This window comes from Podarcis bocagei, assembly GCF_964188305.1.
Source record: "Podarcis bocagei genome assembly, chromosome: 7".
Taxonomy (NCBI): domain Eukaryota; kingdom Metazoa; phylum Chordata; class Lepidosauria; order Squamata; family Lacertidae; genus Podarcis; species Podarcis bocagei.
The window spans coordinates 35,952,802-35,978,897 of NC_138132.1; the positions used below are offsets into that span (position 1 = coordinate 35,952,802).

Consider the following 26,096-nt stretch of genomic DNA (forward strand, 5'->3'; position numbering starts at 1 on the left):
TAATAATATTAATAAATTTGTATTTATAGCCTGCCCTCACCAGCCAAAGCCGGGCTCAGAGCAGCTAAGAACAAGTAAAAATAGCACATAAAATCACACAGTCAATTAATTAAAATACATTCTAAAATCAATTCAGAATCAAATTAATGGCAACCATTGGGCTAGAGTTCTGTGAGGATTACAGAAGGAGAGAGGGGGTCAGACTGTGCCTTGGCCAAAGGCCTGGTGGAACAGCTCCATCTTGCAGCCCCTGCGGAAAGATGTCAAGTCCCGCAGGGCCTAGTCTCTTGTGACAGAGCGTTCCACCAGATTGGGGCCATGGCCGAAAACCCCCTGGCTCCGGTCGAGGCCAGCCTAACCTCCCTGTGGCCCGGGATCTCCAAGATGTATTTATTTGAAGACCGTAAGGTCCTCCGTGGGACATACCAGGAGAGGTGGTCCTGTAGGTATGAGGGTCCTAGGCCGTAAAGGGCTTTAAAGGATGTTAAAGACTTGAAATTAATAAACAATGGGTTGTTCAAAGTTGGATACTGAAACACTTCTAGAATTACCTCTGTTTTCTGTTGACAGCTATGGGATTCCTAGACTGGCCTGGCCTCAGTTGTCTACACTCCAGTGACCTCCCACTTGATTGCTTTAATGTGCTTTATGTGGGGCTGCCCTTGAATACAGTCTGGAGACTGCAGCTTGTGCAGAATGCAGCTGCTAGGTTGGCAACTGGGCAGCCCAATGGAACCATGCGCTACTGGTCCTGAAGGCACTGCACTGGCTGCCAGTGATCTATCAGGCCAAATTCAAGGTGTTAGTATGCACATATGACATCCTAAATGGATTGGGAACCAAGTACCTAAAAGAGCGCTGTCAGGGGTTCAGGGACAGAGGCACAGGTGAGGGGGGAGACGGAGAGCGATGGGGAAGAAACCCAGGACAGTGAGGAAGAGGATGACAATGACTTGAGGTCTTCCATGAGTCTCTCAAGTGAATCGGAGGATTCCCAGAAGGGGGCGCCCCTGGTCAAGCCAAGGGGGGTCACAGGGGGGACTTGCCAGGAGCAGGGAAGCAGCAGGGAAACCCCGAGTGGGAGTGGGAGATCGGGGTCGGCTTCCCAGGAGGAACGGAGTGAGAAGGGTGGAGTTCCCAGTGTGACACACGGAGCAGAGCAGGAAGGAGACAGGGGAAGGAGATCGGGGCAGGACGTCCTGCCGGAAGGGGCGGAGAGTAGTACAGGGAGTAGTGTAGCTGTCAAAAGGAAGGTCAGGGGTAGCGAACGCGCGCCAAGTTCAAATGTGGAGGCGCGCGGAAATGCAGAGAGCCTGGAGGAGGAGCCTGGCCCCAAAGCACGAAGGAGGGGGGAGCAGGCATCTGAGGGATCCGCGTCAGGGGAAAGCAGGAGGGAAGGAACCCAGGGGGGCAGGAAGACCCTGCGGAAAAGAAAGGACAGGAAGAGGTGGTCTAGCACAAGCCTCTTAAGCTGGTGTAGAGGCAGGACCGACTCAGAGGGGACTTCAAACGTCTAGGCTAAAAGACGCAGGGCTGCACGCCTCGGTAGTGGAACCAATAATGAACTGCAATAAACATCCTTGTATATAAGAAGAGCTTGGCATTGGTCTTTTGTGAGCTGAGACCTGAGGCAGCCCCTGACAAGCGCCTTCCCCAGTATCAACTATATTGAATCCTATGATTGGTAAGTGAGGCCTTGTTGGTGGTGTCACTAATGGGGGCTGCCTAGTTGGCGCTGATCCATAGTAGGGCCTTGTTAGTGGTGGCTCCCTGGTTGTGGAATGACCTCCCTGGGAGGCATTCATTAACTTTCAGGAGGAATTTGAAAACATTCCTGCTTATTAAGGCATTTGATGGCTGAAGAATATTGTTCCCGACTACCCTGAAATTACTGGATGGAAAAACTCTAAATCTAACTGCCTATAAATCTGTTTAACTGTAATTGTTGTTAGAATGTTTTTACTGTTTTAGGATGCTTTAAACAAATTATGTATCTTTTTGTTACCCTGGGCTCCTTCAAGAGGAAGGACAGGACATAAATTCAAATAATAATAATAATAATAATAATAATAATAATAATAATATAACAGATATGACTTGCATTAATTGCATGTTCGCTTTTTGGGAACACAAATACGGGAGGAAAGAATTTTTGGGTGTTTCTTTTGTATAAATTCTTTTTTATTATTATTTAAAATTTAAAACAATGTTACCTCATACAGCAAACTGTGCACTTTGATATATCACAGTGTCTTAAAAAGGAAAATAATCAGATTTTTCTTTTTCTTTTAAAACGTTAAACTCAATTTTTTGTTTTGTTTTTTTGGAAATTTTATTTACATCTGCCTAGAATGATCTGCAAGTAACACAGTTACTATGAAACCAAAATTATTACAAAATGTTTACAAAAAACTATATTCATAGAAATTTCTGCATGTCCACAAAGGAGTATTTCCCCTGAATGTCACAGAGACCAGTCCTGTCAGTTGTTGTTGTTGTCAAGAGGGAAGTATGGAATAGACAGCAAAAGGGCAGTTTTGACAATGATGGTCCACAGTCCTTATTCTGGTACAGCTGTTGGCTGGGTCACCTTCCTAGAGCCAAACAGGTATTCGTGATCAAGCAATGTGAGTTTGTGTGGTTGTGAGAACATGTGCGTGGTTGGGCTGGCACTGCAGCTCCACATCTTGGTGACAGTTCAAGATCAGAAGGTACCTCCAGAAGTCACCTAGACTGTCCTGTTGCAGAGCCACATGGATAGAGGTTCTGGGCACACCACAACCAGGCTGAGTATCAGTCAGTATTTGCTGGCCATCAGGGGAGTGGAGAGGACATCTTTGCTGGAGCTTCCAGGGCACTGCCCTGGCCAAAGGTTCAAGGGCTGCATTTTCTCCTTTGCAAGGCCTTTGGCAGAGTAGTGACAACCTTGACCATTTCCCTTCCCTGTGTTACCACTTAGAACTTGAGCAAAAGCAAATTATATCCCCACCCCCACCCCAAATCACTCCCGACATTCTCTCCAAGTCATCATAAAATCATGGTTGGTTGGCTAGCCAAGACACTCCCGCTATTGAGTTCAGTATCTTGTCTCTGTCAGTGGCTGGTCATCAGCAGCCAGGGCAAAAAGTGGTGAGCTGTTCCACACGATACAGGTGAACCTCCAATTCAGTCTGGGTAGCAGGAAAGCTCTCAATCGATTTTATGCACACACTGAAAACATTTGCCTAAACAGGCCTGGCGTAGAAGACAAACATATGAAAAAGAACAGGAATAAAGACTTACAGCAACATTAAAAGTGCACAGCCCTCCCCACTGTTTTACATGAAATTCAGAGACTGGCTTTAGTAGGTTTTGGACAAATTCACCTGCGATGACAAAACTGATGTTGCAAAGAATTCCGAGATAGCTGAATGGTTGCTGATCTAATCTGCTGAAATAAATTGATGATTTATTCAACTGGAGATGAATAAACAAAACCAGCAGCAACTTCAAGTGCCACTATGAATTTAAAAAGTTTCGAAGCCTGTCTGAGCTAATGGATTTGAGAATGATTGAACTCTTTTGTCTTCTTGGCAAAATGGCCTCCTGCTTCCCAGTAGGGATGGAACAGTGACCCCAGGCTCCTTTTCCTAGGTGGCAGGGAGGAGTTGTGTGAAATTGGTTAGAGGTCACTGGCAGATGTTTCAGTGGGTTACAGTGGCCTTGTTCACACAAAGCAGTAAGCCAAACGAATGTGCACAAATCTTGGCTATGGCTTGTAGTTAGTGCGGAGAGAGCTGGGTTCAGAAAACAGGCAAAGCCAAACTTTGCCTTTGCTTAGTGGGTTGTGGAAATCCAAAAAGACTCAGCTCCTCTCTGGGAGCCCACCCCAGTAAGCCATATTTTGGGCGAATACCCTTAAGAACATAAGAGCTTTCTGGATTGGGCAAATGACCCATCTAGTCCAGCATCCTGTTCTCTCAGTGGCTGACCAGATGCCTGTGGAAAACCAGCAAGCAGGAATCAAGAGCACCCTCCCCTCCTGCTGTTTCCAGCAACCGGTATTCAAAAGCAACCCTACCTCCAATTGTGGAGGCAGAGAACAGCTATCACAGCTAGTAGCAACCGCTAGCCCTCTCCTTCCAGCTAAATTCCCCTCTCATTAACTAGCTTGAGGGCTGTTCTTGAATGCTTTGTGCTAATTGTTTCTTCAAATTTTGCTAAGAAGGTCAATTTCTGTCCTATTTGGTGGGGCAGCTCAATGGCAGAAAGTAGCAGGTTGGGCAACAAGGGTAACAAATGGGGGAATGGGGGGGGGGTAGAGAAAAACCTTTGCTTGTGGTCAGAGCCCAGAACTACTGGAGGAAAGCAAGGGGGCCACTGGGCGGGAGGCAAAGGAGCTTCAATGACGGGTGTGAATGGCCAAGCCCAAGACTCTGGCCTCCTATGTGTTATATGCCAGGGACACCCATTGTTTTTGTCAGTGAGATGCCTCTTGCCTCTTAATGCTTTGGTGCTCTTCTCCCTACTGGGTTTCCTACACCTGTGAAGTCAGGCAGCTCTGAGTGGCTTTGGAGCTGTGCCAGGATCTGTATCACTTTGAGGACCCCTTGGCCAGCAGAACCTCTCCCTTCTCTCCTTTGGAAAGTCTCGGCTGTTTTTGAAGGCGGCAGGAACTCTGCCATGGGTCTTTAAGAAATTGCACTTTGCATGAACTTGGCTTTATATGAATGCTAGCAGAAAGAGGCAAGACTTCATGAAAGGCGGGTTAGAAGGTGGACTAGGGAATCCGCTCCCATCTTATCAACCGTTACCAGGATTGAGAATCACCCAATTAGACCAGGGTCTGATTCTGAGTCTCTCTCTGGCCTAGAACTGGTAGCAACAGTGTTGTGGGATGCCTTTCCTGCTGCGATATGAGAGGCCTTCCACCACTACTGGCATTCTGCCAGCTCTGGAAAACACGGCCGTCTAGGCCAGCATTCTCCTGAACTTGCACTTCTTGATCCAACTGTTTAATTGTTCTGCTTTTCTATTGGCTTGTTTTAGTATATGGGAGTTCTAAATGTTTTGATGAAATTCTTTTATTGTGCATTTCAATTATGTATGGGTTTTATAATTGATTTTATGCTTGTAAGCCACTTAGAAGCCATTGTGGTATGCAAGCAATATATAAACTGATCAATGAATGATAATAACTTTCCCCAGCTGTGGACTGAGATGAATTAGACTTGGCAGGTAATTGACTACTGAAATTTTGAAATTAGGAGACTGTTTGGAAACTTGTCTTGCAAATGTGCCTTAAGTCAAGTCAAAACAAACCATTGCATCAGTCTTAAAGCTGACTGGATGTGGAAAGAGGCAGCTTTGCATGCAGTTGCACAACCTGTCAGTCTCCTGCTAGGTTTTCAGGGAAAAGACAGTCAGTATTTGGCAATACCACAGAGTTGCCCATTCACTGTGTTCTTTTGAATGGCAGGCAAAGGGCAGTCTTTGGTCATTTGGAGAGAGAAAAAAATCTGTCTGGAAGGAAAAAGACAATTCATGGTACCCAGGGGAGAGGCTCTTCTGCCTGAAGTACACTTTAATGACTTCTAATGGTAGTGATTTGTGCAATGAGCCTATGCACACAAAATTGGGAATAAGCCCCATTGAATGCAGTGGGACTTATTTTTGAGTAATGCACCCAGAAATGTACAGACTTCAACTCACCCAGAATCCAGATTGACCACCAACAAAATGCCTAGAGTCTTGCCAAATCTTTCCCAACCCCAATTAAATGCTGAATTATAATCCACTTTTCTCATGCCCCTCTTCTATCAGTGAAGTCATCATGGCCATCATTACCCATTTGCGGATTATATTAGCCTTCCTGAGGGCAACCTCTTTCACCCCAAGGATGGTGGCTTTGCTTGGTCTCACATAACTGACTTGGAACAGACAGCACCAAAGTGTTGCAGGGGCCACTTTCTGAAGGATACAATTCCTTCTTCTCCTCCAAGTGCCAGGAATCCACACCTCCAAGTAGAGGCAATGCTTGATTGTGTCACTGTGGACATATCCTCTCTCCCCTTAACGGTTCCTGTCAGACAAATGGAAACCCAATCTCCCTCCCCCTCCCCCTGAATAAAAGAGGCTTCCCCTGCTGTCTCCTCTCCCCAGGTAGGAGCCCACAACACACCCATGCAAGACAGCTGTGCTGGTGGCCCACCGGGGGCTTCCTGGTGCACAAGAGTCCAGCACAGTGCTGAGGCCACCATTGGGTTCCTTCAAGGGAAAGGCTCGTGACTTTGACCAGGAGTCTCCTCCCCTGCTCTCCACCCCACAACTCTCTCCCACGCTGTCTCTGGCACATGCTGCGCAAGCCAATCCAGATTCCACCCCCCACCCCCAATGTGGTTGCTTTGTTTATTGCCATACTGAAATGGAAGCGTCAGATTCGCAGGCTTTGCAGCGGCTCTCCTCTGCCCCAGATCAGTCCATGCCCTGGCTTTATTTATGTCTTCCATCCATTTGATATGTAAACATGAAGACTCCTCCTGGGTGTGTCTTGGGGAAGGGCAGGGCTTGGGTGCCGAGGAGTCCATGGTGCTGCTTAAACCTTGATCTGGAAAAATAATAATAATCAAACAACGACTCCCAACTGAAGGCGTTGCGATCCATGCTTTGGGTTCTTGTATCCAAGTTGGATGATGGCTGAAGTTACATTGAAGGCCTTGTTCTCAAAAACTGGGGGTTTGTTCTCCCTCCTTTTCTCTGCTTCTGCAGTCCTGATGCGCCTTTCTCCCCACACATCTCCAGCAAGCCCCTCCCTGGTGTTTGACCCTCCACACCCCATCACGGGAACACGGGGGTCAGTCCCGTGTTGCAGGCCATGTTGTCCTTGCCGGGAAGCCGCCTGTCATTGAACGTGTGCATGTTGATGACGGCGTCTGTCTTCACCATGACGGGGGGCTGGGGCTTGTGTTTCACCCGGCGGTGGCAGGTGAGAGAGAGCCTGATCTCGTCGGCCATGGCGCTGCAGAAGGAACGCTGGAAGAAAGGAGGAGGCACAGGAAGGAGGCTTGCATTAGACTTGGGGTGAAATAACCTTGAGGCAGAAATCAGCACGTGACCTGGGAATGTCGCAAGCACAATGAACCTGCAGTGGCTCTTGCTTGCTGAAATGGGAAGCATGCAGGAAACAGACTTGTCAAGGACCAAGGGACCATTACAGGCCGGTGTGCTGTGTGTGCATATGAGCATGCTGCCAGGGCAGAATTGGAGCCAAGAGGACAAGTTTCTAGATCTCATGGTTGTTGTACTGTTACTGGTGCATTCTCACGAGGAAAGGATTTATAAAACACTTTTGTATGTTCATTGTTGGCAGCTCTGGGGGCAAAGTCAAACTGCTGCATTAGCAACACTGAAGGTTATTTTATTCATTCATTCATTCATTTAGACTAGAGTATTATTCTCAGTATTAAGGTATTATTATTACTAAAGTCCCAGGGCGGGTTGCTGTGTTAAAACACAATGCAAAAACAAATTAGAGCTATAAAAATAAGAGGGCGAGGTCCTGAAAATATGCACCTCAAATGTCAAAAGCCAGAGTAAGGACATACATCTTCAACATTCTCTGGAAGCTATTCAATGTGTATGTGCCAAATACCACCTCTGTGGGGAGGGAGCTTTACAGCTTAAGGGCCACCACATATTGTTTTTTTATATTGTGTTTTAATGCTGTAATCTAACCTAGAACATTACTGTGAAGGGCAGGTAAAAATTATTCAAACATAATAATTGTAACAATAATTAATAATAATAATACAACCCCATTTCAAATGTCACACTGAATCTGCACAAGCACATTCCCGAAAAGTGGAGGGGCTGCTTTTGGACAGAAAGTTCCTTTAAGGAGCTCATAGGGGTTCAGGTATATCCCTTTCTTGTTCAGATTGTGGGTTTTTTGTGGGGGGTCAGATTGGTGGTCCCTGTGTGCTCCTGCCACAGCCCATACCTGCTCCCGTTCTGCTGTTTTGCGCAGCTTGTAGATGAACTCCAGGGTGGCCACAAAGACGGAGAGGACCAGGCCAGCCGCCAGGACGATGAAGAGCCCCCCGATGTTCTGGATCCCAAGGGCACTGGCTTCTTTGTTCTCCTCCTCAGGGCAGCCATTGCTTCTCCACCACTTGTCCTTCAAGGCATGCAGCTTGGCCTCTTCCTGGAGCTGGAGGATCGCAATGGTGATCTTGTCCCTGTAGGGTGAACCTGAAAGTAGGAGGCACAGAGAAGGTGGGCATGCCATTATATGCAAAGCAAAGAAAGCCAAACGCTCTGCACCCCAACAAGCTGGATCCCTCTCCCGCAACCCAACCTGGAAGCACTGCAGGAGCCAGTGAGTCCCCAGCCCAGCATTTGGAGCAGCTACTACGAGCATGCCCTTAGCAAACCCAGTTCTTTCATTCTCCTGGCCAGGCACTGCTTTTCCTCACCCATAGGAGTGCCGATCCCATAGCCCTTGGAGTCTATAAGACCCCCAATCTGAGTCAGGTTGCAGTTTCTTTGGGTGATGTACTCAATGGTGGTGGATTCCATCAGCAAGGCATAGTCGGAGGTGAGGGCACGCTGGATCCCTTCTTCGTTGTTCTTAACGAGAGCTGAGGGCTTGCTGCTCATGAAGGCCCACATCTTTTCAAAAGTGGAGATCCTGGATTTCTAAAATGGCAGACCCATGGAAAACAGAAAACAATGTATTTAATAATGGCAGGAAGCCGAAGGCTGCAAAAAAAGCATCTCTGCCACACAGACACTCTTCCCTTCTCTGTCCAACCTGAAAGCATCACAGCGCTTCCTCCTTCCACTGATCTGTCAAAGGTGTTTCATGTCCCAGGAGATGCTTATGGAATAAGGCATGCCAACCCTGGAACTCAATTTCAGCACTGCAAGAAAGCAGTTGGTCTGCAAAATGCTGGTGATGGACTATGGCTTGTACTATGGCTGCACAGGAAAAGCTTACTCAACTGTACTCTGCAGTTGCCCAGATTGTTTGTTTAATTGTTTGTTGGTCTGTCTGTCTGTCTCACTCTCTCACTCTCACTGTCACTGTCACTCTCACACAATCATTCTGGGAGCAACCAACTGTTCTCCTATTGCTTCTCATGATGGATGGTGTCTCAATTCTGGTTTCTAAGTTACTTGATAGTACTTTGTGTCAGTACACAGAACAGCCTTTGCCAACCTGACAGCCTGGCTATACAAAGGAGCTAAAGGACTGATGAGAGTTGTAGTCCAAAACATCTAGAAAACTGGCTTGTGTTGTGTATAGGATGCACACACATTCTTGGCTCATCTTTTTTCTGAATGTAACACCCCTGTAACATTTCCCAGTAGTGATGTATGGAAGTGAGAGCTGGACCATAAAAAAGGCTGATCACCGAAGAATTGATGCTTTTGAATTATGGTGCTGGAGGAGACTCTTGAGAGTCCCTTGGACTGAAAGAAGATCAAACCTATCCATTCTGAAGGAAATCAGCCCTGAGTGCTCACTGGAAGGACAGATCGTGAAGCTGAGGCTCCAATACTTTGGCCACCTCATGAGAAAAGAAGACTCCCTGGAAAAGACCCTGATGTTGGGAAAGATGGAGGGCACAAGGAGAAGGGGACGACAGAGGATGAGATGGTTGGATACTGTTCTCGAAGCTACTAGCATGAGTTTGACCAAACTGCGGGAGGCAGTGGAAGGCAGAAGTGCCTGGCGTGCTCTGGTTCATGGGGTCACGAAGAGTCAGGCACAACTAAACAACAACAACAACACCCCTAGATTACCAGTGGAAAGGGAACAAATGGATGATATTCTTCTCCCTCTCTCTTAATGCTGGAATTCTGGGTCGCCCAATGCAGTTGTTTGGCACAAGGTTCAGGCATGGGCATAGCCAGGATTTTTGTTAAACGGGGAGACTTTTGATAAGGGGGCGGGGACAGAACCTCAGTTATTTTTATTGATTTGGGGGGCAGCTGCCCTCTTGCCCCACCCCAGCTATGCCCATAGGTTTAGGACAGGCCAAAGGAGATATAGAATGAATGAATGAATGAGTAGAATTCATTGCCTCAAGATGCAATGATAGCCACTGCTTTTGGTGGCTTAAAATAAATAAATGAATACACGGAGAGGGATGTGTCTATCAACATCTGTTACCTAACCAGAACTTTCAGATACAAAAACAGTGTGCCTCCGAATATCAGAAATGGGGGAGAAACAGGCAGCTGACATAACTTCTGTGCTGGGGGGCCTGAGCTAGAAGCAGAATGAAGGACCTTTCCTTCCTTCCAGCAGGGAGTATTCTTTTGTTCCTCTAAAACAGGGGTTGTTAACCTGGTCCCTACTACCCACTAGTGGGCGTTTCAGGATTCTAGGTAGGGCGGTAGGTAGCACAAGCTGAATCCTCCTTTCATTGAGCACTGGTGGGCGGTAAGGAAATTTTACCATCAAGAAAGATGCATTAGTGGGCGGTAGGTATAAAAAGGTTGACTACCCCTGCTTTAAAACAATCTAAGTTACAATTGGGTAGTCCCTACTCAAATGTTACTTAGTCTTTCCTACGCCAGAAAGCTATTGTGAAGTTAAATTAGGGAAGAGCTGCAAAGTATTTCACACACTGAAGATAACTACAGAAATACAATCTCAGCTGGCAGCAGCCAAGTTGGCAGGATGCGGGGAGGGGCGGCAGCGCTGTTATTGACTTTCACCTAAATCATGCAATGAAGACGATATGGCTCAGAAGTGCTTCAGGGTATGATATACTACTTCTTATTACCATCAAGTTCTCTCAACCCAGTTGTGGGAGTTTTCCGCCTTGGAGGAGGGAGGCCTGCCTCACATCACTGAAGCCATTCGGTGAGCTACGGGGCCCCTCCTGTAGGAGCCATTATCTTGTCTTTAAATGCACTCTGGACTGTTTGTTGTTATTGCTTTTGTATGGGAGGGAGGTGCAGCTCATTTCATTTGCTGTTTTAAAAGTGAGAGTCATAAACGGTAGCTAAGGAGTCATATACCAACCATTAGGCGAAGAACATTTGAATTCCAGCACTTTCCACAACAGATTACACACCGAACAGAACAGAATCCGGCCACATTTGGGCATAACCCTGAACCGTAACACATTTATCTCTTTATTTCACTTATATCCCACCTTTTTCTCCACGGAGCTCAAGGTGGCTTACAGAGTTCTTCCCCGCATTAATCCCCACAACAACCCTGTGAGGTAGGTTGGGATGAGAGGCAGTGGCTGAGCTCACGGTCACCCAATGAGCTTCATGGCCAAGTGAGGATTTGAACCCTGGTCTCCCAGGTCCTAGTCCAACACCCAAACCACTACACCACACTAGCTCCCGACCACACATGCTTTTATAAGGAGGGGCCACCCACTTTGGATCTAGCACGACTACCTGTTCCCCTGACTCAGTGCAATAGCCAGATGTCCACTAAAGATCTCTTTTGGGTGGATCCCTCAAATGGCCTTGGGGAATTACATTTTCTGCCTGCTCCATAGTGTTCTGGCATTGGGGTTTAGAAGGCTTTTCTGCATATTGTACAACGGGACACAAAATGTGCCATTGGGAACAAAGGTCCTTGCACCAGTGGGAGTGCCACTGATTTGGGATTTGCACTGATGCAGGGGCCATTGGACTGTCCTGCATAGTAAATAAGAACTATTGACTCCTACAGAGAAACTGCCCCTGTCACAGGGTGTAAGCAAATCGGTAGTGGGGAGAGCACATTCATGTTCATTCAGCCTTTTTCTCTTTTAGTGTGGGGTGCCTGGTAGGGAATTCGTGCCACTGAAAATCTGCTTTTAAAAAACCTTGAGAGTGTCATGTTTAGATTTGATTTATTGGTGACTTTGTATATTTGGTCATACCTGGAAGGACATGAGGGCTGGTAAGGAGGTCAGGTGGGCTGCCCTGTGTCCATTTCTGTGGGAGTTGGTGAGGCTTGCAGGAAAACCAGGCCATGGTCAGCCAGAAAACCTAACCAAGCAGAGGGCCTTCCTGACCTTGGACAGGTCCGCTCCACTTTACCGTGGGGAGGAGTTGCCGTGGACCATGTGGCCACCCACTCTCCTCAGGGGGTGGGGGACAAAGTTCCGTGTTGTCCTGGGGGATCCCGGCCATGTCAGTGACCAGCCAGCCAATCCGCTGGCTGGAGGGTGTGTGGCTGGGACCATTTAAGCGGAGGGGTGAGCCGGAGGGCTTCCTCTTGGCTCGCTTCCTCAATCTCCCTCCTTCCCTTCCTATTTCGCAGGTTTTCTTCATTGGCCTTGCTATGGACCTTGGTTGGTCACCGTTGAGGGGCCTGGTAGGAATTTTTCCACTTGGCAAATTGGCACGGGCCATTTGGTTTTCGCCTACCTCGTAGCAATCGTCACAACTTTGTTAGGTTTGCGGTTAGGCATTGTTTGACCTTATGAGGGGGGAGGGGAGCTGTGGCCATCACCTGCCCCTCCAAGCTTAAGGGTATTCCGTTAAAGGAATCCGGGGGTGTGGATCTTGTCCAAAGCCCGGGGCGGGGCTAGGGCCGTGACCCAACCCCGACGGGAACACCAGGGGGAGCTTGAGTTGGTATGCATCGATGGGGCTCCCCCTTCTGGTGGTTTACCCTTACCGGACTCCCTGCACAACGGGCAGCAGTCAGATATAGTCGGGTCCATTCAATGCCTAAGCCAATACCGCTCACATTCTGTAATCAATAAAGTTGTCCTTGTGTGTGTTATTCTTCAACGAGGGGGTGGTTTCGGGGTCTCAACACGCAACTACCTGAGAGCTTGTCCCTGCAGAGAGCAACAGCCAAGAGGTCATGAGAGGCGTAGCCACTTCCAGATTCTGAGCCATAATAATAATTTAAAAAGGAAACACATGAAAACAAAATATGGCACCAAAAAGAATGAGACATAATTGGGCTTAAAAACAAACTTTCCAAGCAGATCACATATTGATTTGATGCCCCCAAAAAACAAGTTGTTAATTTTTTTGGCATTTGATAAGTTGAACAAGTGTCTAAATCTGAGGTCCCCTTTTGAGCTTGAGCTTTGGGAACAGCCAAAGATGGTCCCTTCAAACCGGATCATTATCGATACTGAGCAGCTAGTAAGATCAAGAAAACAGAAATATTATTTGGATAGAAATATTCCAAAGTAGCTAGCCCTCCCAGCCCTCCCTCTGATTGTCACTGGATATAGCCAACAAACCAGCCGGGGTCGGACCCAAGCAGAATAGTGATATTATTGCTTTCCTAGATCTGGACACTATACATTGTTGATGCAGCCTGTAATTTTGAGAAACAGCCCCCAAACCCCTAAACCTATTTGCCTGCAAATTGACATGCCTAGGGGCACCTATCTTGTTTTTAAAAATAACATAAACAATCATTCTGAAATTTTGTAGAATCCATGCCTTCAGGAGTGAACTAGCCTGCAAATTTCATCCGATTCTGCCTCATAATAAAAAGTCATAGATGTTCTGCTTTTAAAAATAATCAAACTTAAAAGTAACTGAGCATATTATCCCTCCAACTAACTTTAGAAATGGGATGGGGGTGGAAGGAACAGACTTGGATAGGACCCTCCCCCCCCCAAAAAAAAACCCACACCAAACTGACCAGCTGATGAAGGGCTTTGGACTGAGGCTATTTTCCATACTGCCAAAACTAGGTCCGACCTGAATCATGTGGTCTGTGCTCCCCGTTACAACAAAACATATAGGAAACTGTTTTGATTCAACTCTTTTTAAAAACTATAGCTTGTCTCTAGTCTACGGTCTCCAGCAAGCTTGATTTCCACTAAAAAATCTTGGGGTGCATCTATAAAAATATAAAGCTATACCTCCACTGACCCCCCCCCCCGTTTAAAGGCCTAAAAGCTATGGTGGGGGGTGGGGGTATGCATGCCATGTTCTTTTTTATTGCTGTAAATGTCAGTCATGCTCCAATGGAAAGCATCTTCAATTAGGGCTAGGCTTTGATTACATGCAAATTAACTCCCACTTTCTATTGCTGCATCACCTCGGAGAGAGTATATTCTTTTTTTAATAACCATATTAGTTGTCAAATGTCCACTGTAATTGCTTGCCATTAAAAGCTAACAGTCAATACAGCAGGCAATTAACAACATCAGCTTTTGAAGTTAATCAGGTATCTGTCATCTATTGATTTAAGCGCCATGCAGAGATTAAAAAAAAAAAAACCCCCACACACCCAACAACAACGGAAGATTTATTGAGATGCTACACCCTTTGTTACATCATGATTGGATGTTATAAACATACTCTAGTCTCTAGCAAGTGAATTTCGGTTTAAATGGGTTGTTTTGTTCAAATTAATAGAAGCGCTTTGCAATAGCAGCTGTTTGATGGGCAGCCCATCTGCTAATTTTGGCATCCATTCTTCTTTCATGGCAAGCACACCCTCTGTGCAGGTTGCCAGGAAACCCTGTTGCAAATCTCTCTCACACACACTCTCACACACCCTGCCAGAATCATCCCTGGACTGAGGAGGCCAAAATACTCTGGGTGCTGCATCCACCATCCTTTGCGGGGCTAATTTAAATGTTTAACGTTTTACTGTGTTTTTATATGCACTGTAAGATGCCCAGAGTGGCTGGGGAAACCCAGCCAGATGGAAAGGGTATTATTATTATTATTATTATTATTATTATTATTATTATTATTATTATTATTATTATTGGAACAAGAAATGCAGAGGTCAGATGGGGGCACCAGTCGTGTGAGAGACTTTGAGGTGAATCCCTCCTCTTTGCCTGAGCTAGTCCTGAATGAAAGATGCTGCTATTCATGGAATGACCGCAGCATTTAAAGAGACAGGACACCAAGGCAATGCAAGTAAGCTCCATGGTTAGGACCCATGTGAGCAGCAGGAAGCCACTCTCTGAAGGAAACTTAAAGAATTGTAGGGTTGAAAGTCCAACCCCTTGCAGTGCATGAATCACAGCTAACAACCTGAGGCTTTTGCTTTGAGTGTTTGAAGGGGTCTTTATTCCTCTCCTTCTTTCTCCTGCCACCCATCTCCTCACTATCCCCTTTGCCCACTGGGACTGCTACCAGGTTTCTGCCTGTGCTCAGAAGAGTCCACCACCCATCAGGACTTAAAGAAGGCAGCCCACCTCTCAGGCAAAGCAATTCCTGAACCATAACATTTATACAGTGGTACCTCGCAAGACGAACGCCTCGCAAGACGGAAAACCCGCTAGACGAAAGGGTTTTCCATTTTGGAGGTGCTTCGCAAGACGAATTTCCCTATGGGCTTGCTTCGCAAGATGACAGCCCATAGGGAAATATCCGGGACAGCGGGGAAGCGCATCGCGTCTTCCCCACTGTCCTCGGACCTCCTCCGAAGCCGGGCGGTGGGGTGGGAACACCTGCCCCCGCCGCCCCGCTTCGGAACGCTGCTCCGAAGCGGGGCGGGGGGGCGGGAACACCTGCCCCCGCCGCCCCGCTTCGGAACGCTGCTCCGAAGCCGGGCGGGGGGGCGGGAACACCTGCCCCCGCTGCCCCGCTTCGGAACGCTGCTCCGAAGCCGGGCGGGGGTGCGGGAACACCTGCCCCCGCCGCCCCGCTTCGGAATGCTGCTCCGAAGCCGGGCGGGGGGGGGTGGGAACACCTTCTGAAGGCGGGCGGGGGGCGAAAGTCTTTGTCCCCCCTGCCTGCCTTCCCAGGGGCTTTTACATCGCCCCGGGCAGCGGAGAAGTCCTCCGCTGTCCCGGGGCGATTTTAAAATGCCGCCCGCCAGCATTTTAAGATCGCCCGGACAGCGGAGAAGTCCTCCGCTGTCCCAGGGTTTTTTAAAATGCTGGGGGTGGAAAGAAAAGCCCTTGTCCCCCCCCCCCAGCCTTCAGAAGAGGTCCGGGGACAGACTGAAGGCGATTTCCCTAGGAACGCATTAATTGATTTTCAATGCATTCCTATGGGAAACCGTGCATCTCATCCTCTTTTTAAGCCATCAGCTTGGTGGACATCACCATCTCCTGTGAGGGTCATTTCCATAGGAGGTGATGACTGCGGCAGAGTGTGTCTTCATGGCGCCTGGGGTGGGGTGCAGAGGGTGACGTGAGGAGGATGCCACATCCTTCCAATTAGTCTGATCGGACTGATTTGAAGGGTGCATGCCTGTTGCATCCTTCTCATGCTGCCCTGCCAGTGCTCCCCAAAAATACAGTGGGACCTCGGGTTACAGACACTTCAGGTTACAGATGCTTCAGGTTACAGACTCCACTAACCCAGAAATAGTACCTTGGGTTAAGAACTTTGCTTCAGGATGAGAACAGAAATCACAGCGTGGTGGCAGCGGGAGGCCCCATTAGCTAAAGTGGTCTTCAGGTTAAGAACAGTTTCAGGTTAAGAACAGACCTCCAGAATGTATTAAGTTATTGACCCGAGGTACCACTGTATGTGCCCGAGGCCATCGCTCTGGCAGCCCCCCCAACACTACGCCCCTTTGCCCAGGGGTGCCAAAACTTTTTTCAAAGTGGTTCAGATTTGATCAAGTGAACATGTGTGATGGCTGACCACAGTTGTTGAGCTTTTTCTTTTTCTTTACAAGTTTACCTCAAAGTTGTTGGGCTTTTTTTAGGATTTTACCCCAGGACATATACTGCCACCAGGGGTGGATTAGATTGACCAGCCCCCAAAACGGACTTTGGACATGTCTGCCTTTGCCTGACTCTTATCACAAGCCCACAACTTCCCTTCCCACCCTCACTGGCTGTCATTTGCCTTTGCACCTATCCCCTCTCCTCTAAGAGCCACACTTTAGGTTAAATTGGCAAAGAAGGAAATTAACTTTGCAACAGGGATAATCCGCCTGCAAGGCACTTCCCCCTAGCTCAGGCTTCCCTTCTTCACACGCACATTACAACTGAAAGACACTTTCAAAGCCCCCTTTAAATCTCTTAATTAATTTCTGTCTTAGGCAGCATTGTGTTAAAAAAAAGAAAGAAAGAAAAGAAAGTGTGATATCGTAGTCTGCTGCCTCTCTCAATTAATTTCTTTTCAAATTGTGGAAATAAATGCAAGTCTCTTTTCATGCCTTGATGTGCTGAGTTGCTGAGAGGGATGACAGCAAAAAAACTGTCCCACTGATGGCAAAGAAAACTGTAGAGACCCCAACCAGACCAGATAGGTAGACTCCTCTTCTTCCCTCACACTCCATTCATGGCCGCGGGAGTGTTTTCTGAACTTCCTTTCACTTCAGGGCCTTTTTGCTTGAACAGGACCAGAACCTGATGAAAAGTTTACAAGGGTTGAGCCCAAACTCTCATCCTAGTGAATGACTGAAACCAGAAGAGCCATCCTGTTGGGTGGGGGCAATGAGGGCCTGTCCCGCCCAGTTTCCTGTTTGTGCCTTTGGAGGGGGGCCTTGCAGGCAGTGTATCTGAAGAAGTGTGCATGCACACAAAAGCTCATACCAAGAACTAACTTAGTTGGTCTTTAAGGTGCTACTGGAAGGAATTTTTTTATTTTGACTATGAAGTAAGAGCTATTTGACAGTGGAATGGTCTCCCTTGGGAGGCTGGGGTCTCTCCTTCCTTGGAGGTTTTTCAGCAGAGGTTGCATGGCCATCCATCATGGATGCTTTAGTTGTGATACCTGGATTACAGGGGCTTGGACTAGATGACCCTTGGGGTCCCTTCCAACTCTACGATTCTATGAAATCTGGTTTAAGCCAGTTGTGCTTCACCCTGTTGTGGGTCCTGCCTCTTCAGAAGTGAGCTGGATATCGTCTTGATGGAAGAGGCGGCGGTGTAGGGATGGAAGTTTATAAAATTATATATAGCACGGAGAAAGCAGCTAGAGAAAATGTTTTCTCCCTCCCTCATAACACTTGTGGACATCCAATGAAGATGCTTGTTGGAAGATTCAAGAAGTTCTCCTTCACACAACACATATCTGAACTTTGGAACTGCCTCCCTCAGGAGGCAGTGAGATCATTCCTGCCTGAGATCATTACACCATCTTGGACTGATTTACAAGAGGATTGGAGAAATTCATGGAGATGAGGGATATTGATGGCTACCAACCATAAAGGCTATGCTCTGCTTTCACAGTTGGAGGCAGCATTGCTTCTGAATACCAGTTGCCAGAAACCACAAGAAGGGAGAGTGCTGCTCTTTTGTGCTTGGGTCCTGCTTACAGGTTTTCCCCAACTGTTCAGCCCCTGCAAGGAGGCTGGACTAGATGGGTCATTAGCCTTATCCAGCAGGCTCTCCTGATGTTCTCATAGTCTCATGATGGGCGAGGGTCAGGTAAAGCAGTTCTGGCCAATGACAGCACTGTCATGTGAGACGCCAGGAAAGAGTGACTGCGAACAGGCCGCATGATCACAAAGGCAATTGCTTGAATCCTGGGTCTGAGAAATGACAGCACCAAGCCTCACGCAGAGAACCAACAGATGTTGGTGCAGAATCTGAGCACACGTCTTCGAGCTGCTGCCTTTGCTGTGGCCTCACAAAACCTCCTGTGTGGCCTATTTATACCCTTTTGCTATCAGCATGGCAGAGCAGGCCAATTGGTTGAAACTAAACACCTGCAGGGCACGAGAAACTCCTGCCCTCCCACATCCTAGCTCCGGAGACATTTCCCATGGCAAGAGGAGATGCGGAGAGATGCTCATTCGGCTGTGCGAGGACCACCAAGGCATGTGCACGATTGTGCATTAGCACATCCAGGCAGCAGCAGCAGCTGACATCTATTCAGCTTTTATCCCTGGATCCCTTACTGGATTTGGGTGAATTTCCAGTGCTGCTGTGTTGCTGCTGCTGTGGTGGTTTTTCCACACCAGTTCATCATTAGAAAACCACGCCTTGCATGGGGGACATCTCTAGCTACGAAAAAGGCAAATTCCATGCTAGGGATCATAAAGAAAAATTTTAAAATGCCAGTATTATAATGCTGTTAATACAAATCTATGGTGCAACGACTTTTGCATTACTTTGCACATTTCTGGTCACCTCACCTCAAAAAGGATGCTGTGGAGTTGCAAAAGGGCAAGCAACATGATCAAGTGGACCTATGAAGAAAGGCTGCAGAGTTTGGGACTTCTTAGTTTAGAGAAAAGAAGAGGAAGATACGACATGGTAGATGCTTATAAATTTATGCATGGAGAAAGTGGGTAGAAGAGAGTATTTCTCCGTCGCTCATAGCACTAGAACTTGTAGTCATCCCATGAAGCTGCATGTTGGAAGATTCAGGACAGATAAAGGAAATGACTTCTTCATGCCACACATAGTTAAACTATGGAACTCACTGCCAGTGGAGGCAGTGATGGCGACTAACTATGAAACTTAGGAACTCTGTTTTCTTGAGAGAACATGATACCTTGTGGGCCTAATAATATCCAAACTTTTCTTTTTGGATGGGGGTAAAGTCTGCTCCCTCCCTCCTGCCCACCACCCAGAGGAGGGCTTGGGCAGGGAGCACCCCTTCCAGAATGTCCCTTGTTCTGTTCAAACCTAGTTTCTCACTGGCAGCATGAAATCTCATCACAAGGCTACCTAGACTGGAGTTAATTTGAGCAAACTTCCTCAAGCATCGTCTACAATTAAGCTTCACAGGTCAGTTCCCACCTCCACATTGGCCTCTGGGCCTGGTATATTGCCTTCCCTTCTGCCTCTGGGTCCTGCCTCCCCACTCATTGCAGCAGGTCTGGGTTTAGACACAGAGTCCTGCTGCTGCTGCCATGCCTCGTTACAGCCGTGTTCCCTGTTGCTTTACAAGATGTGGACACACTTTTTGTTGCCATTGACAACTCTGAATATATCCAGGAAGGATGCCTCCTAAACAGAACAACTTTACAAACACATTAATAGAAAGAATAACCGTGCAATCCTTGTCCTCACCTGTCGGTCACAGCTAAAGAAAAATGCATCCCATCATTTATTTACACCCCACAGTTAAGCTGCCTCTCAGTGTACCCCTAGAGAGGTCATTATCCAATATTATAGCCTAGGAGCTTGAAAACGGCCCTGGGCTGTGCCAGGGGTCTTCTGCAACACTCACTTTCCCACTCGCCAGCCTGCTATTCTCTTGGTACAGTGTGCTGGCAAGACCTGCCCCTGTGCTAGATTTAAGTTGATAAGCATTTCCTGCATTGATAGGTCGGAATGATTTCCTGCTGCTTTCCGTACTTTCCGCACAGGTCAAAATCGCACACACACACACCTGGCAAGACCAATCTGCCATAACCAGTAACCAGCAGTGCAAGACTCATTGCATTAATTGAAATCAATGTGTGAACTCCAGGCCTCTGGCCTCAATTCCCCCTTGGATCTTGATCTTCCAGATGCGAAAGCTCCCTTCCTCGTTTGCTCCTTTTTTGCTAATTATTAGTAGCTATACAGCATGTAGCCATTGTGTGTGTCTAGTGCTGCATGATGAGCTCTCTCTCTCTCTCTCTCTCTCTCTCTCTCTCTCTCTCTCTCTCACACACACACACACACACACAACACTGCAAACTCCCTCCCAAGTTTCTGCTTCTCAGCCTGGCTTGACAGTTGCTCTCTGGGCACACAACTTGCTAGTCAACCTTTTTTTTCCTGGGAGCACTCAAGGGTACGCAATACCAGCACCTATTTTTCTAGAAGAAAAGCACCGAGTCAACCCACATTGGCAGTGACCTTGGAAAGCCAAAAGAGGGTAGGTGGGTATTGTTCAAGGAAGGTGGGTAGTGCTACCAGCCGTCCGTAACCCCCTCCAGCACAAGCACATTGCTCTGAACCAACCCACCTCCCAGTGCATTTTTGGGTAGAGAAGAAGTGAGGAAAGGCCAGCCCTGACCATTCCCAGGGAGAAGCAGGGGAGAGAAGGGGCCTGCATTCCTCTTCAGAAGCTCCTCGCTGCCTTTGTCATGATTGATGCTCCAATCCCACAGCCTGGCTGTGCATTTCCACGTCTGCCTGGAAGTGAGGATCGAACACACACAAATCTCACCTTGAAGAAAGTCATGGTGGCGCCATCCTTCACCGCCCCATATTCGATTTTGGTTTGCTTGGCCAGGTCGTCCGCCGAGTCGATGGGTGACTCCATCCTTTCCACGGTCAGGAAGGCAGCCAGGTTGGCCGTGTAGGAGGAGATGATGATGAGGGTGAAAAACCACCAGATGCCCCCAATGATGCGGGTGGAAAGGGCTTTGGGCATCAGCTCAGAGCCTGGGAGGAAGGAGAATAGGGTGAGAGTGGAACAGACTGGAAGGAAGTGCAGGAAACACACCACCTTTTACACACACACACACACACACACACACACACACACACACACACCTCAAACCTTATTCATTGACACATAGAACTGTAGAATTTAAAGTCCCAAGCAACCCCCTGCAATGCAGGAAGCACAGCTAAAGAATCCAACCTCTGTTTAACGACCTCCAATGAGGGGGATTCTGCCACCTTCCGAGGGAGTCTGTTCCACTGTCAAACAGCTCTTAATGCCAGAAAGTTATTCCTAAGATTCAGTCAGAATCTCCCTTCTTGTCATTTGAATCCACTGGTTCAGGCCCTACCCTCTGGGGCAGCAGAAAGCAAGCTTGCTCCATCTTCTATGGGGTGGCCCTTCAGGTATTTGAAGATGGCTATCCTATCGCCTATTTGTTGCTGAATTGTAACTGTTGCACAAATTAATCCATTTTTAAAATGGAAATGAGCCAGACTGCTGTGCTCAAATAAATAGTCGTTTACCTTGTAATGCTTCCAGACCCTGCCGCCACCGCCTGCTCCCCCCCCCCCCACCAGCTCCTGCTCCTGACCTTGGGCACAGCCAGCAGTTGATGAGGAATTTTCAAACCAAAGTAATTAACGGAACAGCTTTCATGTGATTTAAATAGAAAGCCGCTTGTGAACTTTTATGGGTGTTTTGTTCTACCGTTTAAAATAATAATAAAAAGAGGCGCTTCTTTTATACAGAGTGGTTTTTCAGAAAGGATCACTCTAGGGAGAGGCTTCAAATGCACAGGCATTTTTTAAAAAGTATCCAATTTGGGGGTGGTGGGGAGAGAAACGATCAAGGGTCTAAATAGCAGTTGGAGGTAGGAAAATATGGTTTTTTTAAAAGGGTATAACGGCCCTGTAATGACTTTGAGTGAGGAGGGATGAAGGACATTAAGGGCTCCTCTATTTTGGTACTGGCCTCTCCTGGTGCCTATTAAAAGCAAAGAAGCTTTCTTTTTTTGGGGGGGGGGAGCTGCTGCTGCTGCTACCGCCCTCCAAGGACATCTCTGGTCTGGAATTGGGGGATCAAAAAGTCAGCTGAATCAGGGCAGGATTAATTTTTTTTGGGGGGGGCAGTACCACCCTGGCTATGCAGACAGTCCAGAGACCCCAGACTTATTTTAATACTAAAATTTATTAGTCAGTTTTTTTTGCCATGGCAACTCAAAGTGGCTCGCAAAACAACCTACAACCTTCCCTGTACATACGTTAAAACCGGGGGAGGGCATTAAAACATCCCACCCACTCCAAAAGGCCATAGATAGCTAAAACCAAAGTCTTGGTTTAAAAGGAATGTTTCTGCATGACACCTGAAGATGTATCATGACGGCACCAGGTGAATCTCCCTGGGGAGAGCATTCCATGAATGGGGAGCCACCACTGAAAAGGTCCGTTCTTATGTTGCCACCCTCCAGACCTCCTGTGGGAGGGACACATGAAGAAGGACCTCAGATGATGATTGCAGGGTATAAGCCTGTTCATATGGGACGAGGGCGTCCTGAGCCATATAAAGTCAAAACCAGCACTTTGAACTGGGCCCCAGAAACTATTGCAGCAAGACCAGGCTTGGTGTTATGTGCTCAGACTGTCTTGCTCCACAGGAAGCAACCTGGCCACAGAATTCTGCACCAGTTTCCAAACCGTCTTCAAAGCTGGAGAACACAGAGAATTGGAGGGCCAGGACATCAGAGACTCAGGTTCTGAGCTTCAGGAGGTGACTTCAGCTTGTTTTTATTTTATTTTAAGGTTTTTATTTCACAATATATAATAAACAAGGCTGGCTTGTTGAGCCCACAGAAGTATCCTGTAGACGCTGGGCTAGTCAGAGCCACGTTCTGCCCCATGCCACACCCTTGCTGGGTTGGTGCGGGTGGGAAAACAGGTGGGCTTGACCACGTGGCATTTGATGCCAGTGTGCATCTAGTCACTTGATAATCTAATTGCTAATCTCTATCCTCTGGCCAAATTCTGATATGTGACCCTCAAGTTGTTAAAATCTCCTGATTTCACCATCATTGGCAATTGGCAAAAATGGGAGAGATTTCAAGGTTTTCAGGAGGGAGTGAAAGAGAAGTGACTGGAGACCACCACCACCATTATTATTATTATTATTATTACTACTACTACTACTACTACTACTACTACTACTACTATTGCTTAGCCTTTGTCCCAAGGTCCAATGTAGGCCAAAGATATGGCCCACTAGCAGGCAGCTCCTCCCTCTCTCCCCATGTGGACATCCACCTCCTTGGGAGGAGGGAGGCCTGCAGGGATAGGGAATCATTGTAGGGTAGCCAGAAGATAGAGAAGAGCTGCCTCCTAGGTTTAGTGTGGTTCAGATACCAATAAAATAAAAGGTCATGTTATAAACCTTTTAAAATGAGTGCCTAGTGCGTCTACTTTTTCCTGAGGCTTTTGTACTCAGTGGACTTGCAAGTATGAGAGAGCGAGGCAGACCCACGAGGCTACAATCCTAGCATTGAAGAAGCGATTCTGAATCTAAGGGCTGCATGCAACCCCAGAACCCCATTTGGTGAACCAAAACAAAAACAAGTGTGGAGATGCAGCTTGTTTTACAAAGCAAGTTGTGCAAGACACCTGGATTTTTGCCTCTGGAGAGATATAGCAAAAACCATTCCCCATCCTTTCTCGGAGTTTCCTGACTAGCCCACAGTGCTGATTTGCTTCTGGGAACGGCCTTAGACTGAGTCAGACCCATTTGCCCATACAGCTCAGCATTGCCTACACTGGCTGGCAGCAGCTCACTCATCAGAGTTTCAGGAGGGGACTCTCCCAGTCCTACTTGGAGATGCCGTCAGGGATTGAACCTGAGCAACCTCACTATCATAGGAAGGTGTCTTATACTCAGCCAGACCACTGGTCCATATAGATTAGTATTGCCTACTCTAACTGGCAGCAGATCTCCAAGAAGGGTTATTTCCCAGTCATACCTGATGCTGATGGGAGCTGAACTTGGGAGCTTCTGTATGTAAAACAGATGCTCTACCACTGAGCTATGAAGTAAGTGGCCCAGGCAGCAGAGGCAGATCCCAAGGGCAGTAAACCTGCCCTGAGCTGGTACAGCTCAATTAATGGGCAGAGCCACCAGTGAGGTGATGGATTTCGGCCCCTGGCTTCCACAAGGCACTCAGGGGAGAAGGAGGAAGAGCGAGTTGGCTCCGTCATGGCAGCACCCGAGAGCCTCCTCAGCGGAGGAGAGACAGAAGCTGGTCTTGACAAGCACTCCTGTAATTGTTAAGAAACAGACTCCACCATTTCAAAACCAATGTCTTTGCTTGTCATCGTCTGATGACAGAAACTCCCCGGCTGCCTCGCGACAAAAAGGGAAAGGAGGCGCAACATTATTTCTCTTGCTCCAGAGGCAATTTTCTCTCTCTTTTGACAAGCGCAACTACGTTTATCTTGCACCTGTCAACACACAAACACACACATAGGTACACACCAAACAAGAGTGGTTTGCGGGAGGGGGGTGTTTGCTCAGGGGAGGGGGGCCTACCTTGCTGCATCAGCGCTCCCATGCCGAACCAGAAGCTGTTGAGGAGGGTGAAGTTGTTCTCCACGATGTCCGAGCCTGGATTGCAGGGGTGGGCGTCATACCATTCGTAAGGGCTAAACCTGCAGGGAGAAAGAAGGCGGGCATCAAGGGAGGACTCCTAACAGACAGGGCAGAAGAGGTTGGTGCAAAGAACAAAGGCAGCTGGCACTAATCCAGCTGGTAAAGGGCTATCTGGGGCTCATACATTTTTGTCTGTTACAGGGGAGTGCAGTGGGGTCAGGGACCTTTGTGTGAGAGAAGGGGGGGGGACACAGAAGTGCCTCTTTCAGCAGCATGTGTTTACACCCTCCTTGCCCTTTCTTGTTCAGTTGACGTCTGCCATGCAGGACTGACTTTTCTTAGGATACCATTGCTATGCATGGGACTGGATAGAGTTGCAGGAGCTAATGAAGGCAAATCCCTGTCCTTTACATTTTAGAAATCCCTTTCTTTTTGAGTAGCCATATCATCCCTATTTAATGATGATGATGATGATGATGATGAATGTGTCATTAGTGGACTGGTGCTTTCCTGAGGACTGGTCTCTGTCTGCCCTGACCAGCTGACAGTCTAAGATATGACACTGAGAAGGCAGTGGGGAAGCCTGTGAGTGGGGTGGAGTCAGGGATAAAAAGGGGGTGATGACAATAACCTCTCCTAGCCGTGGATCAGGTCCTATAACAGCTGCCCCAAGCTTGCCACTTTTGTTTTACTGATAGTTTCCAACAGAAGGGCAGAACAGGTGACCTGCTTCCCCTATCTCCCAAATTTGGGTTACAGAGCTACATACAGCCGTACTTTGGAAGTCGAACAGAAGCCATTCCAGAAGTCCGTTCGGCTTCCAAAATGTTCGGAAACCAAAGCTCCTGCAGCCAATCAGAACCCCCGTCAGACATTCGGCTTCCAAAAATAGTTTGCCAAAACGTTCGACTTGCAAGGCATTCAGGATCCAAGGTACGACTGTAATTGACTCCCCCTTCGAGCATCTCAATGATCAGGCCAAGATGACAGTGGTAGGCCTTTTCCAGGAAGCCTTGGCTGGTGTTGTCATGTAACATTCTCATCTCTGCTCCTTCCTCTTGCTGCAAAGATCCAATCAAAGCCAGACCAGTTAAAGATGGATTTGAGGAAGAATGCAGGACCTTTGGAGCTCCTTACTCACATTTTCCAAAGGTCCTGCATTTTGCAAGATAATGAATTTAAATTCTGCATAATTGACATAATTGTTTCGGAACCAAACAAATTAATTAGCATCGCAATTTCTCCCTCTGTGATTTCTCCTGGCTTTACAACAGCCTCATCTCCTCCAA

The 26,096-nt window shown here is 47.6% G+C and overlaps 1 protein-coding gene across 1 annotated transcript in view; it reads right to left on the reverse strand.

The window, feature by feature from the left end:
- Positions 1-6,729: 6,729 nt before the first annotated feature.
- The window catches only part of GRIK3 (glutamate ionotropic receptor kainate type subunit 3), a 203,144-nt gene continuing 183,777 nt past the window's right edge, over positions 6,730-26,096 (reverse strand). Inside the window, exons 12-16 of the mRNA XM_081203652.1 lie at positions 24,748-24,866; positions 20,956-21,173; positions 8,454-8,676; positions 7,979-8,229; positions 6,730-7,011 (exon numbers count right to left, since the gene is read on the reverse strand). Coding sequence (XP_081059778.1) covers positions 6,817-7,011; positions 7,979-8,229; positions 8,454-8,676; positions 20,956-21,173; positions 24,748-24,866 — 1,006 coding nt within the window. The 3' untranslated portion in view covers positions 6,730-6,816. The remainder of the gene's footprint in view (positions 7,012-7,978; positions 8,230-8,453; positions 8,677-20,955; positions 21,174-24,747; positions 24,867-26,096) is intronic.